This window comes from Thalassophryne amazonica, chromosome 20 (genome assembly GCF_902500255.1).
Source record: "Thalassophryne amazonica chromosome 20, fThaAma1.1, whole genome shotgun sequence".
Classification (NCBI taxonomy): domain Eukaryota; kingdom Metazoa; phylum Chordata; class Actinopteri; order Batrachoidiformes; family Batrachoididae; genus Thalassophryne; species Thalassophryne amazonica.
In genome coordinates this window covers 30,201,819-30,218,533 of record NC_047122.1, presented here as the reverse complement: position 1 = coordinate 30,218,533, position 16,715 = coordinate 30,201,819, and the positions used below count along the sequence as shown (strand labels likewise).

Sequence of the window (16,715 nt, the reverse complement as noted above, 5' to 3'; positions counted from 1 at the left end):
GCTGAGGTGTTTGGTATGTTGAGCGCCGGGGTTCTCCCGGGTATAGTGTTCAGGGCTGCAGCTGGTGGCGGCGGCGGCGGCTCCTCGGGCCTCCGCTGGAGCCCCGCCTGCATCTATGCAACCTGAACTGTGTGGAAAATTAAAGCAAAAACAATAAGTTGATGAATAAATCAGTCAACTGACAAAAATATTCAACTGCACCGAGGTACGAGCGGTTGGTGCACAGCACGGCGCCTCCCCAGTTCAAGGCCACCTGTGCCCACTTCTCTGTATGCTCCTGGAGTGGTGTCAGGAAGGGCGTCTGGAGTTAAACCTGTGCCAAATCTACACAAGGATCCACTCTTGATCACCTGTGGTGACACAGAGGAAAACAGCCAGCATTTATTTATAAAACAAAAAAACTCTAAAACTAAGTTTGACTCGTTACAAGGTCTCAAATCTGAGAATATTTTTGATTGTCTCTCCAGATAAACTGCTTTTAAATTGTTATATATGATCAGCTTGAAAGGGATATTTCCACATACAGTCACATAAGGATAGAACTCCTTCATGGTGTCTTGGTGGGTTCCCTCACTAGTCGTTTTACGCAGTTAATCATTTTTTTGAGAACTGCCTACTACAGATTTACCACACATAACACTGATGCAAATGTACCACATCACATGGTGAAAGAAAACTGGCTGTAAAGGTGATGATTTACTAAAAATACTACTTATGTTGTTTGTCTTATGGGCTTTTAAAATTGAGGGACTGCTTAAAAATGGCTGTTGAAAGTTCACGCCACAAGTACATCTTGATCTTTTAATTTCAGCTTCCAACGGCAGTTTAGAGGCAAAATTACAAAAAAAAAAGTCATTGTACAGATACTTATGAACCTGACTATGGGTATGTTTTGACTTTGACACTGTGCAAAGAAAGTTTGAGAAACTTTAGTTGTAAAACAAGTAGAACTGTGATTGGCAAATAAATCAATGAAAACAAGAGTCACAGCCTTGCTGGAGTGTCCTTGAGCAATGCAGTGACTTTGTGTTGTTGCCATAGTATGGTAACAACAACTACTGTATGGATGTTGCACAAAGTTCAACTCCTTGCTGAAGGGAGATAGAATTTGCCTGCATGTATCGATTTAAAAAAAAAAAAAAAACTGCAGCAGTATTAAAAAAAAAAAAAAAACAGTTCTTGCCTTTGCATTTAAAAATTGTGTGGCGTTTTTACCAGTGTGGATCTTGAGTAAATGTTTTTGAATGTTTTACTTAGTATTAAAAAAAAAAAACCAAAACACGAGTTGTTAATTCTTTAATAATATATTACATTTATGCCGTAATACAATAACAGTAATAACATTAATAATAATAAACATACACAGAAAGTACAAAATGATTTGTGCTATTTTCTTAAGTCATCAACAACACAGACTTCAAAATAAAACAAATCTCCATTAGATGTCTTTGACTCCTCCAGAGAACTCATTCTCCCATAAGCACCCACTGCAGCTGGACCAATCAGGTGGGGTCGAGAGTCCCCCCAGAGTTCTAAAGGAGCAAAGAGCAGGTCGTGTCTCGGATATGGCTTCCGACGCTTCCTGGATGTGTTCAGTCCAAATGTGGTTTTTGGTGACACATGAGGTGAAACGTTAGCCAAAAAATAATCAGGGAGAGGGGACGGGGTCACGTGTTGGAGCTCATCCTGAAGCGATGTCTTCGCCAACAGGGTTGTAAACGCCATCATGACACAAACCGACTACTGAGAAGAGAGAGGTCCATGCGTCATTTTGAGTGGACAAATTACAGATATCACCTCCCACCTCCTCACCCGCAGGAGCCGCAGAGTCTCTGGGAGGTGCAAGTCTATGTCCTGAGGGCAAAGGTTAAAGACAGAGGGGCGCGTGTCTGTCTCCTCCCCTCTTTCACGCATCCTCTCCTGCCCTCCCTCTCATCCGCTTGTCCTTCCGTCCCCCTGTCCTATTTGCGGTGCTTCATCTCCTTGTCGTGGTGGCTCTTCCCTCCCCCCTCTCCTTTGTCCAACATTTTGATGGCTTCTATCAGGTAACTCTGGAAGGCAGAGAGCGCGGCGCAGATGGCGGGCGCACCAAAGCCGTGTGTGAGCAGGCTGAAGTGGGTGAGGCTGCCCTGAACGCCGGGCTCCAGGCAGGGTGTGGGTCGACTGCCGCCCAGCGGAGAACGGTCCTGGGACATCAGGTCCACGAACTCCTTACAGATCTCCCTGAAAACAAGACCGAACATTGTTTCATTGTTTGACCACAAATTCGATTTGAAGTTCATTTCGCAATAAGGCTCGTGAGCTGACGCGCCAATACACGTTAAAGCTACAGTGTGCAGGATGTAGTGTCATCTAGTGGTGAGGTTGCAGATTGCATTATCCCTTTGCTGTCATCAATTTGTTTCCATTCATGTTTTTGCTTCTATGGTGATGGATTCATGCTCCTTTGCCTTCTCTTGTGATCAGCAATCTGTATGATCCTTCATTTTACAGAAATGAGGGTTCTCATACTTGTTAGCCTCCGCTAGCGACTAGTAGACTGTGTGAGGGAACCACTGATTACACTTCTTTTTTCTTCAATCTGCTGCAAAATGCAAAAGATGGAGTAAGAGTGTCCCTTTTGGGCTCTGTACCAACCTGGCAGTGCAACAGCTGTGCCCTACATGTGCTAATAATACTTATCGCAGTGTTTTCTTTAATACATCTCATCAGTAGTCAAATATGCCACATCAGCAAAAGAATGTCCAGAATAAATTGTGGTAATATCACTAAGAACATGAACAAGCTTTATGACATCACAAAGCTCCATAGATATGCTGCACAGAGCAGGTAGCTCAGGGGATAAAGAGCTGCCCTGCAAATATGTACGTACCTCTGGGTTTTTGAATCCTGTTCATGCTACCTGTCTGTATTGTTGCAGGATTAGGACAGAGCTACTCACTTGGTGGCGAGCAACATGCTGCGCCGGGTTGGGAGCTGGTCCGGCTCGCTCTGCCTGCACAGGTACTCAGCCGTGGCTCTGGCTGGGAACTCTGTCTCACAAACATAACCAAAATCCCGTGCAAGGTGGACGGCCTCGCCTAGAGGAGGAGAAAGGAAGAGCAATTACTGCAAGGAGGACTCTCCATTAATAGGGCAGATACGTCTGAGGGTCAAAGGTCAGCTACAGGAGTGTTAGCGTTAAAGCAACCACATGTGTTTTTACTCAAGTGAATTCAAAACAGACTGATAATATTCAGAATTAAGTCAAATTTGAGCATTAACAAATTTAATGTACTCATTTTGATGATGAAAATGGAGTATGGCGTGCACGACAAATATTTCCGACTTCAACAGCATGATGAGTATCAATGTTATACAGTTGGCTGGTAGCTGCATTAGTGATAATGTCCTGTCAGGTGCACTGAAGGTTGCAGTACTAGCACCATTAGAAGGGGTTTTGGATCACTTGCACTCTTGTGGACTAAAATTGAAGAAATGTTCAGAGTAATTTATGAATCATGATAAACAATTTCCTCTGCAAAGGAGGTTAAATTTTCACCTCAGTTTGTTTCTCAGCATTAACGAAAAACTACTGAATTCATTCATCAAGCCTGAGAGACCTAATGATGCTCTTCTGCGTCCTGGTGAACTTTTCATCATATTTTTATTCGTAGATCCTATTTTGACTGTTCTAGACAAAAGAAAGCTGAGATCGTTCTGAACATTTTGATATGCAATACATGGGCATTAAACTAAAGGAAAGTATATTAAAATGTGGAAATTCTTAAGGTATGGTAAATTCAAGAAAATATTCTATGGGTCAGGCAACAGGTTCACATAAAGGTATATTACAGATTTTTTTATAATTAATATTAATGTTGCAGCAGTATGAACTCAACTAAACACCTGTTCAACAAATTATATAAGGTACCACATGCCTTAAAAACAGACATTAAAATGATTCACTGAAACATGCCAATTAGACACAAGAGAGGGAAAAAAATTAGTGAGGCATTTCGACCAAAAAAATGACTGATGTTTGTGCTTGTTGCTTTAAATGGAATAGAATTGCTATTGGCCACGCCCCCTACAGGCAGACCAAAGCAAGAGTTGAATGTTCAGCAGTCTTGGAAAGTGGACAGAATAAGATGTTTTTGCCCATCCAAGCTTGTTTTACATATGTCACAAAAGCGTACAGCAATCCATTACAGGCTTAAATGGTACTATAACAGTTACAGTCTGTCCAGATCAGAATAACCAAAATTTTTATAATATGGAGTGTATCACTTTTCATAACAGACATTGTTACGCTAACATGGCATGTTTGACCTCTGACAGACTGGATTAAAGAAAAGGCTAATCATGGTTAGCCTTAACATACGTAGTCATGCTATCAATTGTTACTCTAACAACATCGATCTTGGCTAGCATTAGCACATGCAGTAATGCTAACAGCAAGTGTCAACCTTGACTGGTATTAGCATATGCAGTCACACTTACAGCCGTTAATCTAATGGTGTCAACCTTGGTTAGCATTAGCATATGCAGTTATGCAGCCAGCTGCTATTCCAATAGTGTCACCCTTAGTTATCATTAGCATACATGGTTAGGGCCACTGAAGGTTTCTGTTTTATACTAGTACCATATGAAGTGCTTTTGGATTACTGTACACCAGGGGTGGCCAAGTTCAGTCCTCGAGAGCCACATTCCTGACACTCTTAGTTGTCTCCCTGCTCCAACACACCTGAATCCAATGAAAGGCTCCTGCTGTACACTTTTGGACTAAACCCTGTCATGGACTAAGTTTAGTTAGCATTAGCATACACTGTCATGCTAACAGCTTTTACTGTAATGATGGCAACTTTGGTTATCATTAGTATATGCAGTCATGCTAAGAGCCATTACTCTAACGGTGTCACCCTTATTCAGATTATTATTCACCCTTATTCAGATTAGTGTATGTGGTCACGCTACCAGCTTTCATTCGTGACAATGTCAACTTTGGTTAGCATTAGCACATGCGGTCATGCTAGCAACTGTTACTGTAACATGTTACCCTTAGTTAGCATTACCTTATGTGGCCGTGCTACCATCTTTTACTGTAAAGTGTCAACTTTTGCTATCATTAGTGTATGCTATCATGCTAACACCTTGCTTAACATTACCATATGCAATCACAGTAACAGCCATTACTCTATCTGCATCATGTTGGAGAGTTTTAAAATATGAGTAAACTTGTAGAAAAGGAGTATAATATGTAAGCTTTAATACGACCTGTCCACACTCAAACACATCACTGCAACATAACAATGTCTAGAATAAATGAACATGAGGAGGAAGCACAGGTTCTAGATGTGATCATTTGTACTATATACGAAGGACAGCTGACTTAGGGAAAATCTGTTTACAGTTATGCTACATTTTTTTAAATTATTGACATAGAAAAATGTCTTGGCTTTTCTGAAAGCCTTTATTGAAGGTTTAATCTGTTTTCAGTTGTTTTCAATTTTATAAAATGAATTTTTGTTGTCAGTAAGCTTTCCTCTGAAGCTGCTTAACCAGCACAATATTCCGTGTAAAGAAATTACAAACAACTGAAGTTTTATATTTGCGCTGTTACAGTGTTCACATTAGATCACCCCCCCCCCCCTTTTTTTTTTTTCTTGTTTGACTTGTGCGAGCAATTCTGCTGTTTTGTCCGAAATGTGAACATGTTAATTCTGGGTTTGGGGTCACATGCATACAGAAAATGTCCAGATTTGAATCTGCTGTCTGGGATGTTAGAGGACAGACTTACTGATTAATTCTGTCTCTGCAGGCTTTTATTTTGAAATACAGGCTCTTATTGTGGAAGTGCACATCAGTCTGAACATCTTGCTGTTTTCACCACTTGAAGCCTCATGAAAAGTGCCAAAAGACAAAAGTCAGCTGTTTCTGGATTTCAATTGATGCTCCAGATACACAAACACACAGAGGCCACTCCCCTTTTATTACATGGATTCCCACATCAAGTAACACCCCACCCCCGAGGGTAATGGTACCCATTTAACCCTTAATTGCATCTGATTTTACAAAACATAATTATTAATATAAATGCTGTTAAATGCTGCAACAAATTTGAACTTGTCTGTTTTCTCACTTTCACTGACCCTTGGCTTGGTGAGACGGCCTCAGTTTGAGCTTTTTATACAACATCCCTCTGCGCGCGCGTGTGTGTGTGTGCGTGCGCAGCCATCCACTCCACATGTGAGTGTTTATCCATATCTGCTCATGTGTCTGTAACTGTCAGGGTTCATGCAGGTCACTGTGTATGCGTGCACATGCATGTGTGTCTGTGTGCGTGTGTGCACGTTCATCCCACCCTCCACTAGAGATGTGAGCAGAGTGACGTTGGCTGCCTTGCGTCGCCCGGCGGGCAGGTTGAGGCCAATCTTCTCCAGACGCTCTCTCAGACAGCGGCCACCATTCTTTGACTTGGCCCTAAGGGCGGACGAGGAGACAGAGAGCAGTTTTTAGGAGAGACGGCTCTTATGTGTGTGAGAGACGCTGAAATCTCCCTATGCTCCCTGTCAACACTCATACCGTCTTTGTGTCCCAAACATTTTTATCCTTTTTTGATATATATATATATATATAAATTTGACAAGCAGACTGTATATAGACAGAAGCATATTTACTGAGGAAGAAGCAGATTTACATGCATTGGAAGCTTTTGGCGGTCTTTAAAAGGCCACGTCATTCTCAAATTATTTTATTCTGGAAGCTTCATCATAAAGTTTTCTTTTCACCCGGAGGCTGAGCCTCATTCCAGCACATTGCTTCTCTTGTGATTTAGTCCCATGACCTATTTTAGGCCCTCAGCTAAATCCCACGTAGTTAAATAAATAAATAAATCAGAAAACTCCTACCTTGAAAAGCCCTGACATATTTTGATCAATTACAATCTAAAACACATTATTTTATACATTAAGGTGAATAGTGAAATTCAATTCATCAAATTTTATTTTCATATCAAAAGGATAAATAATTTGTATCAAATAAAGTAGATAAAAAAAACATAAAATTTCAGGTCTCCTTTGTGGGTGAATGGATGAACATTGCTCCAGTGTTTTACTGATTCTGTTGGGTTCTCAACTGTGGCCCCGAGGGCCACATAAGTGCCGTTCTCCAAAGGTTAGCTATCACTGTAAGCAATTTATTCCCTCTGTTCTGACTTTATAAACTTCTCCTTGCTTCATTTTGCCTTTTCGCCATTTGCAATACATCATTCTTTAAATGTATTTTGATCTTAATTATGGCGACCACCCAGCAGAGGAGGGGCAGAGGTTATGTTCCCCTGATGGTCTGTCCAAAGGTTAAATGTCTCAAAAACGAATGTAGAGAGTTTGATGCAATTTTTCTGTGGAGATGGTGTTGGGATTAAAAAAAAAAAAAGAAGTGGTGATTAGATTTTGATTCTGTTCTCAGTGTTAACTCTAAATTTCTCTACAGTCTCTTTGATTAACAGTCTTGCTTTTTGATGTCACCAAGATTTGATGGAGAAAAAGTCAGAATTCTTCTTCTTCAGTTGGTGAAGGAAATAGTTTATAATGTTTTTAATAACTTTTATCTTGCATGACTTGGATGAAAGGTGTTACTCCATCCATCCTAAACAAATTGGTTGAAAATGATTGATAACCTCTGTCTTCACTGTTTCTCAAAGTTGAAACTTCATTTCCCATAATCCTTAGTTCTTACTTTTGTGTATATGCTTTCTGTATATTCTATGAGAGTCTCATGAAGGACCAAAAAAAAGATGTTTTTTTTTATTTTTCTCTGGTCTAAACTACCTCCACAATTTGGTAGAAAACATAATAAAGTTTGAATTAAGTTTATTTAGAACCGTGATTGATTAATGTGATCTATTATTATGATATGTATTTTGATATATAAAATATGCTAATTTGACATCTTTTGCCACGTCTCCTCTCACCTGCGGAGGACGCCACCCAGCAGGGAAGCGTTGAGGCACTCAGGAGGTGAGAGGCGCCGCTGCACCTCCCCGACAGTGACCTTGTACTTGGAGGTGGAGCTGAGCAGGGAGAGGCGACCCGGAACCGAACAGAACACTTCAGCTGGGTTGGACACGGCTCCCATGCCGAGGCCCTCTTTCCCGATGGACAAGGCTGACAGGGACGAGCCGTTCAGTTTGGATGGGATTGGAACTAAAAGAAAAAGGGCCAATAAGTCACACAGAGTGGACACATTAGATTTATTTTCATCCTGAGTTTTTAGGATAATTAATTATTTGAGTCCATAACAGTAGCGAAGTTCACAAGAAAAGGAAAGTTAAAGGAGGACAAACATTAAGAATCGTTCAGTCACAATGACTGTGTGACAGGGGCGTGGCCAGGAACTTATTGTGGGAGGGAGGAGCCCACTATGCACTAGATTTTATAGTAGTAGTGTTTCAAAAATATTGAAACATTGAATGGATTTCTGAAGCTATTCTTTCTTGTTGTGTTTTAAATGTTTCCATATTTCTCACACTCGCATTTCATTTACTGTTTGAAGAGTTTCAAAACAGATGAACATTTTGATTCAGATAGTGTTTCAAATGTTTCAAAACAGCAAACAATTTTAATCAATTTCTAACCCAGTTGTTTTGTTTGGTGTATCAAATGTTCCTAGGCAATCATTTTCTGTATCACACATTATTCAGTGTTTCAAATATTTTGAAACATTGAATCACTGCCTACAGCAGTGATTTGTTATTGTTCCATTTACTCTTTCTAGCATTTTAAAACATCAAATCATTTTGTGAGGTGACTGATTCCTTTGGAAAGTCTCGTTTTTGCCTTTGCTATATTTCTAACACTTGGATTTCATTTTGTGTTTGGAGGATTTCAAAACAGTGAATCTTTTTCAAAAGCAATTAATTCAGGTAGTCTTTCAAATGAAACATTGTGTTCCAAATGTTTCAAAACAGCAAATAATTTTCTGAAGTAATTATTTCATTTACTACTTTGAACCATTACAAAGTGAATCATTTTATGAAGCAGTTGTTGTGTTTTTTCATGTCTCATCTTTTGAAAAAGTGACTCATTTTCTGATTCTGTATCATGTTTTAAACTTTACATTTTTCTAACACTTTGTATTTCAGTGAAACAATTTCTGAAGCAATTCATTCATTCAGGATTTTGAGCATTTTCAAGTTAATTATTTTTGAAGCAGTTGTTTTGATTTGTGTTTTCAGTATTTTGAAACAATTTTTCAAAAGCATGCATTTCATTGTTTCAAATGTTTTGATCCAGCAAGTCATTTTCTGATGTAACTGTTTCATTTAATGTTTCGAGCTTTTGCAAAATCAAATGTTCTAAGGCAATCATTTTCTGAAGCACACACTATGTAGTGTTTCAAAGCATTTTGAAAATTTATTGAATCACTGCCTAAACCAGTGAATTATTTTTTGTTTATTTATTTTTCTTGCATTTTAAAACAGCAAATCTTTTCATTCATGATTGATTCATCATCTGTATTTGTGGCACATGTCCGGGGGGGGGGGGGGAAATCTGCGATGCCCCCCATGGCTGCACCTGTGTAACACCGTGCTCTTCCTTCCTGTACCTTTCTCCTCATTATTCAGTGTAACGTTCTCTCCAGTGTCGACGCCTCATTCTTGGCAGTGCTTCTTGGTAATGCTGCAGTTACTTGCTTACATTTTAACGGTGCATTCTCAAATAGCTTCACTTCACACGCTGAAGAGCTCAATTCACACTCACTTTTCTTAGCTGTGGTAAACTTTTAAGATTGTGATGCCCACACCTTTTTCCCTCCGGCATCTCTTTTCCAGGCTGCTCCAATCATTTCAGTCATCAATAAATTTACATTTTGGTACAATATGCAATAATTATTCAAAAGCAATTGCTCTGTTTTGCACAGTGCATGTTGTGTTTGATGCACTTTGCAGCATCACATTGATCTGGTTCATTTTTACAACATGAATTGGATTTGGTGGCCACAAATAATAGCCTCTTTTTGAACTTCTTTAACTTTTCTTTTTAAGACTTCCACCTGCACTAACATTTAGATATGCTTTCTATATTTGAATATGGTTGAGATTTCATATTTAATCTTCAGAACCCTACATTTACATGCCTGTGCATGCAAAAACAAACAGATCCTACAAATATTTCAGCCCATCCATCTGAGCTCCTGCTTGCTCTTGCAATCATAGCTCCATAGATTTGTATCTGTGTACATCACTCTTCTTAATTTTGCATTTTCTCTCTCTGGTCTCACCCCCTACTTTTACTTTTGTTTGTTGTTTTTAACCTAAACTAATCTGTGCTCGGCACACATTTTGCGCTATGCTGCCTCTTTGCAACACTCTGAAACATCAGATGAACTGGCCGGCAACTCGACGAGGCCACAGAGCGGCACTAAACCTCTCCTTCTCTCTCTAATCATCATTCCCTCTCTTATGTCTCTCACTCTTTATCTCTCTCACCCTCCTCCCCTGTCTTTTTTCCCACTTGTTCCCTTTTCCCTTTCGCAATTTTTCTATTCATGAGCATCCTCGCTTTGCTATCTGCTATCAGTGCTTGGAGAGTGTTGCCGTGGTAATCGGTCGATTTGGAGCATTTGATGAACATGCATGATGTGCAAGAGCTGCCGGTTCATCACGTTTGTGTGTGTGTGTGTGTGTGTGTGTGTGTGTGTGTGTGTGTGTGTGTGTGTGTGTGTGTGTGTGTGTGTGTGTGTGTGTGTGTGTGTGTGTGTGTGTGTGTGTGTGTGTGTGTGTGTGTGTGTACAGATTTGCAGCAAAGCATGACACACCTTTGAGAATGATATTTTTGTGACATATCAAAAATCAGAGGACATGCAAAAGTGAGATATCTCATTTAAAATGTGAGATGTTGTCCTTGTGCAGGGGTGAAAGTGCACTTGGTTTCACTGCTGATATATGATGGATGTTTTCACTGATGCTCTGAAGTTAAAGACATTCTGCAGCAATCTGCTATGATGTTCACAATGTTGTAGTTTTATATCACAGTGGGCCACATTCTGCACCCAAAAACAGTCTGCAAGGGTTTTTTTTTTTTTATGAGAGATTTTTCACACCTACAAATCCAACTTGAATTTTCTAATCGTGCCCCTGTGTCTTGTGGAAGAAAAGCTGCCGCTCAGAGTTGGTAATGCTGGAGTGATCACACTCTGCAAATTTCCCCACAACTCTTCTTTTATCATGTTTCCCTCCCTTTCCTTTGCCCCACTTCTCTCCTTTTTACTCTAATCCCTCTCTCTCTCTCTCCCCCTCTTTCTTTCCCTCGCTCTTCCTCTCTCATATGACCATGAACACTTCATTAAGAATGTGTGCCTTTGGGGTGAAGTCTGCAGCTGAGTATTAGAGGACTTCTTGACTTCAAATGAAATAGCAAAACAGAATTATTTATAGTGTGCGCATGAGATAGATAGAGAGAGGGAGAGAGAGGAGGCCCCTAGACATAAAACCCCCTTCAGCATGTGCAGCACAATTATATAGGTGCAGACACAAATGCACACACACTGTCTGTCTCCCACCTCTTACCTTTTTTAATGACAGAGTGGTCGAGGATGCCCAGGGCTGAACCTTCCTCCATCCCCTGCATCAGACAGACACACAGTCACATCATTTATCCACCAAAGATTAATGCCCATCAGCACCATCCACACCAACGCAAACAATCCAGTCTGTTATTCGAGTGCAATTCCACGCCGTATTTATTTGTGCAAAACTGAAAGAAGGTGGCAAAGCATATGTAAATAGTCCTCACAGAATAGTTTCTATGTGTAATAAAGTGCTAAAATGATTAGAGGTTATTTATGTTTTTGCATCTTTTAATTTTTGTGTAGTTATGCGACATACAGTTTTGCATTTTTGATTTTTATTTTATTGTTTTAAAACAAAAGTGCATCCACTTTATAGTCTGCAAACCATTTTTTTGCTAATTCATCTTTTTTTCAGTGCATTTAAAATTAATTCAACTATAGACATAAAAATACCCAGTTAAGAAAAAAAAAATTCCACCCTTTTACATATTTATAACTGCACACACAGTACTGTTCAAGGTGTGAAGCGCCTCAGTATTTCAGCTGTTACATTTATTTTCACTAATATATTCAAAGACCACTTTATACATTTCAGAATATTACATTTTAAATTAAACCTAAAAAAAAATGTAACTGAATACAATGAACTTTTCCCCTGTACAAAAAACCCCAGATGAATAAATAGGGTTTATAGCCCAATACATGATTCTACAAAGTCAACATACAGATAATAAACAATAAATAATGAAGCTTTTTAAATTTTGTATTTATTTATTTGTAAAAACAATGTAAAAGCACCCCTAAAATAATTTAGTGTTAGATATTTATTTTATTGAGTCTTTGATTTTGTTTATTGTAAATTTCATATATATATTTACAAGCGTTTCATTATTTTTGCAACAGCTTTGTTTTATGGAATATAGTTTTGTTGTTGTGCCTAAACTGTTTGTATAATTCTGCTTGCAATGAATTAAAAAAAAAAAAAAAACAGAGTAAAAGCCAAATTCCAGCTTCTTGTGTATTAAAAAAAAATCATTCCTTTTTCTGTTCATGTAAAATGTGAAAAAAAGAGTAAAATGAGTTTTGGACTTTTGGTTTTTAGTTTTTACTCTTTGCTAGTAACATATAAAAATAAGTACCTTAGTTGATTGATCATAAAATGAAAAATTTAAGGAAAAATGTTAGGGAAAATAATAATAAGTTAAATCCTTTATTTGATGCTTCCATATTAAAAATTACACTTTTTATTTGATGTTTCCACCTTTTTTATTTATTTATTTGTTTATTTGTAATTTAAAGCTTTTTCTCTTCAGTGAAATGTTGCAGGGCGACACTCGGATGTGTCCTTTGTGGTGAATTTTTAAGCGGCTTCAAACGTAAAGGATATAATCCATTAATCAAATAAAGGTGCTTGTCAAGTGGGAGCGTTTAACACAAACACGCTCGGTTTGACTCTTTGCGCAGTTCCCCTTTGAAACGTTTCTCTCTGTTAATGAGCGTCTAAATCAATTGGTCCCGGTGTGTGGGTTTTCTTTTTTTTTCCCTCTCCTCCCCGTGAAAGAGGCGACAAACAGCGTCTGCAGCTGCACCTGCTGCAGGGAGCGACTGTTTTACACCGACTATTCTTCTGCGCAAACCTGCAGCAGACTGCGCCATAATCGCCATCCTGTCTGAGCGCAGTGCGCCTAATCACACGGGCTAAATGAAGCTTCAAGAACTCCAAAAAAGCTTTGGAATTAATGATTTTTTAAAATATAAATTTACAGTCTCAAAATCCGACATTTTTTTTCTTTTTTGCCATTAGTGAAGAGTTAATATTTTAAATCACATACCGACGAATTTATAACGAAAAAAAAATTCCTACAGAAACTTACTCACCTCAATAATTAAGTTTACAAGCTACAGTAAGTTTTTGTTCATAACGGGAAAGTTCGTCTGTAAGAGACTAAATTTCTTCCTTGAATTTTAGAAACATTTAAATAAAATAAAGACACGCGTGTGTGAAAATCGATTTATCAAACGTGGGTGGGAAGAAAAATAAATGCCTATTTTTTTGTTTTGAGATTTAAACAAACAGATCGACATAGTTTTCTTGAATGAACAAGCTGAAAAAATTACGAGAGATATCAATTTGTCCAAATATTGATGAAACGGTTGTAATTTAAAATGAGATTAAACAGAAGTTAATTCGGTTAAAGATCGTCTCTGAAGGATCCGTTATGTGCCTTCGAATTATGATGAGCTGTCAGTTACTTTTTCCACAAGGACCTCATCTTTACGCGCACTGAACTCGTGCCGGGTGTGACTTTTACGCACGATCCCCCTGCAGTGCGCGCAGCGGGAATGTCTCTCCGAGTGAGGATGGAAACCCAAAAATAATCACCTGAAGATCCTCCAGGCCATGGTGTCCCAGGTGCATCCCGAGAGGACCGTCCCCGAGAGCGGCGGCTCCTTCCCCCAAACCGTGGAGCAGGCGGGGGACAGCTGGATACTCCCGACGGGGATCGAGACTCAGAGCGCGGTGAGACTGTGACAGCAGCCCCCCCTCTTCGGAGCGCGACCTCTGTGAATGCCACGCGACTTGCTGGTGCTGATGAATGGAGTTGATGGAGGGGTAGGGGTCCGACAGGTGGGAATACGCAGAGTCCTGGCTCTGAGAGTACGGCAGGGATGACTGGGGATACGGAGGAGGGAAATACGGGGGCTGGAAGTCGGAGGCCGGAGTGTGGCAGAGCGGAGGTGCTGAGGAGTAGGCGGCCTGGTTCAGGGAGGACAGCTGGGAGAGACGACCGCTCGGCGAAGAGCCGCTCAGTCCGTCTGCGCGCTCCTGCAGAAAATTACCATGTCAGAGTCCCCAAAAGCGACATAATCTAATTTAACACATCAAAAAATATTTAATGTATTTTAGTTAAACTGAAGCACTCATGGATATTTAAGATTCAAGCCTTTACATCACACAATAAACCAGACTTAAGGCATTCATAGATTTATCTTTTTTATGAGGGATAGAAAAATAAGTAAGGATTTAAGTGATGCGCAATGGCACAAGCCGCCCTTGGCACCGCTGCAACGCAGAGTCACAAAGGTCACGGCCACCGCGGAGGTAACGCAGGTAAATAACGCGCAACAAGGCGTTAACGTGGGAGGGCGGGGTTACATTGGCAAAATAATGTGTCACTCTGTCAGCAGCAACCCCACAATGACCCCACGGATGAATACGAAAAGGTTTGATTCACAAAGCGAAGGACACCAACAAAACTTTCTCGGAAAAAAAAAATCTATCCACCGCGTCAACAACGTAAAAAAAGTAGACCAGTAACCTACATTTCACACAGCCTGGTCAAATTGGATTCGGCGAAGCTGGGTCACGCAGATCAATTCTACTGTGATGGAACAATGTCCATTACGCGCCGCAGACAGTCAGTCAACGGATCCGAAGCCACCCCCCCCCCTTTTTTTTATTCCAACAAATTTCGTAACTGAAGCTGTAAAACGTCACTTTGTTTCACTTTGGATACTTTTGCGCAGACAAAGAGAACCTCCGCGGAAAGATGCGCGGAGACGCCAAAGCATCAGAAAGACACCAAGTCAGAAAAAACCCAGCTGCTGCTGAAATCAGTGAAATACTTAATAAAATCGCATCAGTTATGGGAATTGCTTTTTATTGGGGGGGGGGGGGGGGGGGGGTATTATTTTTGCATGCAAAAAGTAAACTACTCTTTAAGTTACATTCACTGTGACATCAGTACAAAAATTCTGTGCGCACTCACCATAGCCGAATAGGTGTGGATTAACATCTGGATCACTGTGGAATTCAAAGTCAAATCAAGAGTCACTGAAAGACGCCGCCAAACGCTCCGAGCTGTAATCCAGAGCGTGTTTCACCACTCCATGGAGATCAAAGTGGGATTTACTTTTCCTGATGTGGCGCTCCGGTGGCCTCTTTACGCACAGATGAAAGCGGCTGCCAGACACACGCACACACGGAGTCCTCACGCCTCTCCATGAGCGCACTATTTATAGGTTTTGCGCGCACCCGGCAAGGATGAGGGGAGGGGTCGACGCGCAGGGTCCACTTCTCTTAAAGAGATATATATTCATTCAACTTGGAATTTCCGCCGCGCTCTGATTCTCTTTTTGCGCAAAAAAACTCGCAGACTGTTTTTATTTACTCAGAAAGTGTTTTCGCGAAAGAATTTTTGCACTAATTATTTAAAAATGTTTAGGACTCATTTTTACGCACCCAATCAAGCAAATATGTTTTTTAAAACGTTGATTTTTATTCCTCCCCAAACTTCTTTCCAAAGTAAATTCATGATTTGCAGTTTCTCCGGGTTCAAATAATAATAATGATAAAAATCGAAATCAAGTAGATGGGCACACAATGTGCACTGCTCGTGCACATCGACAGCGCCATAATAGTATTATTAATGTAATCATAAGGATGAGGAGAAAAAGTGTTTTACCTGCATGCCGTCGGTCTTGGTTCGGGATTTCCAGAGCATAGTGGCGCACGGAGTGTGGAGCTGCTGTGGATGAGGCGCAGACAGGCTGAGGGCGCACAGAGGAGTGAGGGAGTTTGAGAGGCGATGCAGGAGTTTGTATGGATGAGACAGGAGGAGAGGAAAAAAAGGGGTGTTGGAGGGGTGGTAAAAGGAGGGCGGGAGGTTACACAAAAAGAGGAGGTGGGGAGGCAGATGCAAACTTTTTACGCTTTGTACTCGAGTTCCCAGGCCGCCTCTTTACATCCTAAAGGTTTGTTTAGTTCCACACTACTGAAGTGAAACTGGAAAACGCAGAATTGATTCCAGGAATGAATGAAGTACGAATGAAATATAACTAACTCAAGCCAGAAGAAGCTTATCCAAGTTTACCAACAGTATATATATATAAAGTGAAAATAAGCAAGTATACTTCCAGTTTTCTTATGCACTTCATAGATTATATTTAAACTATATTTTGACAAGTATACAAAAAATACAAATAAAACACCACTATACTTGTAAGTTATTTGTTTATACTACCAGTTTTCTTGTTATGTACTTCATAGATTATACTTAAATTATATTTTGGCAAGTATACAAAAAATACAAATAAAACATTTCACTATACTTTTCACAGAGTGACAAATATATAGAAAACCCTGTATATTTGGTGTACAC

The 16,715-nt window shown here is 40.0% G+C and overlaps 1 protein-coding gene across 2 annotated transcripts; it reads right to left on the bottom strand.

The window, feature by feature from the left end:
* Positions 1–1,129: 1,129 nt before the first annotated feature.
* On the bottom strand, positions 1,130–16,114 carry tfap2e (transcription factor AP-2 epsilon). 2 transcript variants are annotated; one of them, XM_034160913.1, is made up of 7 exons: positions 16,020–16,114; positions 13,937–14,380; positions 11,552–11,606; positions 7,955–8,186; positions 6,344–6,462; positions 2,942–3,080; positions 1,130–2,223 (listed from the first exon to the last, which is right to left on the bottom strand). In XM_034160913.1, the coding sequence occupies exons 1-7, from the start codon at positions 16,056–16,058 to the stop codon at positions 1,962–1,964; spliced, it is 1,290 nt and encodes a 429-aa protein (XP_034016804.1). In that variant the 5' UTR covers positions 16,059–16,114; the 3' UTR covers positions 1,130–1,961. The 2 variants fall into 2 exon arrangements, with proteins under 2 accessions (XP_034016804.1, XP_034016805.1); XM_034160914.1 differs by lacking the exon at positions 16,020–16,114 and adding an exon at positions 15,324–15,676 and having other exon boundaries at positions 1,133–2,223.
* Between the last annotated feature and the right edge of the window lie 601 nt (positions 16,115–16,715).

Bases quoted from the DNA above. Each gene is read 5' to 3' on its own strand.
- tfap2e (XM_034160913.1), bottom strand. From the start codon at position 16,058: ATGCTCTGGAAATCCCGAACCAAGACCGACGGCATGCAG. The intron at 14,381-16,019 runs GTAAAACACTTT...AATTTTCTGCAG, and splicing joins CCAAGACCGACGGCATGCAG to GAGCGCGCAGACGGACTGAG. The intron at 3,081-6,343 runs GTGGGATGAACG...CTCCTCCTCTAG, and splicing joins GCTCACATCTCTAGTGGAGG to GCGAGGCCGTCCACCTTGCA.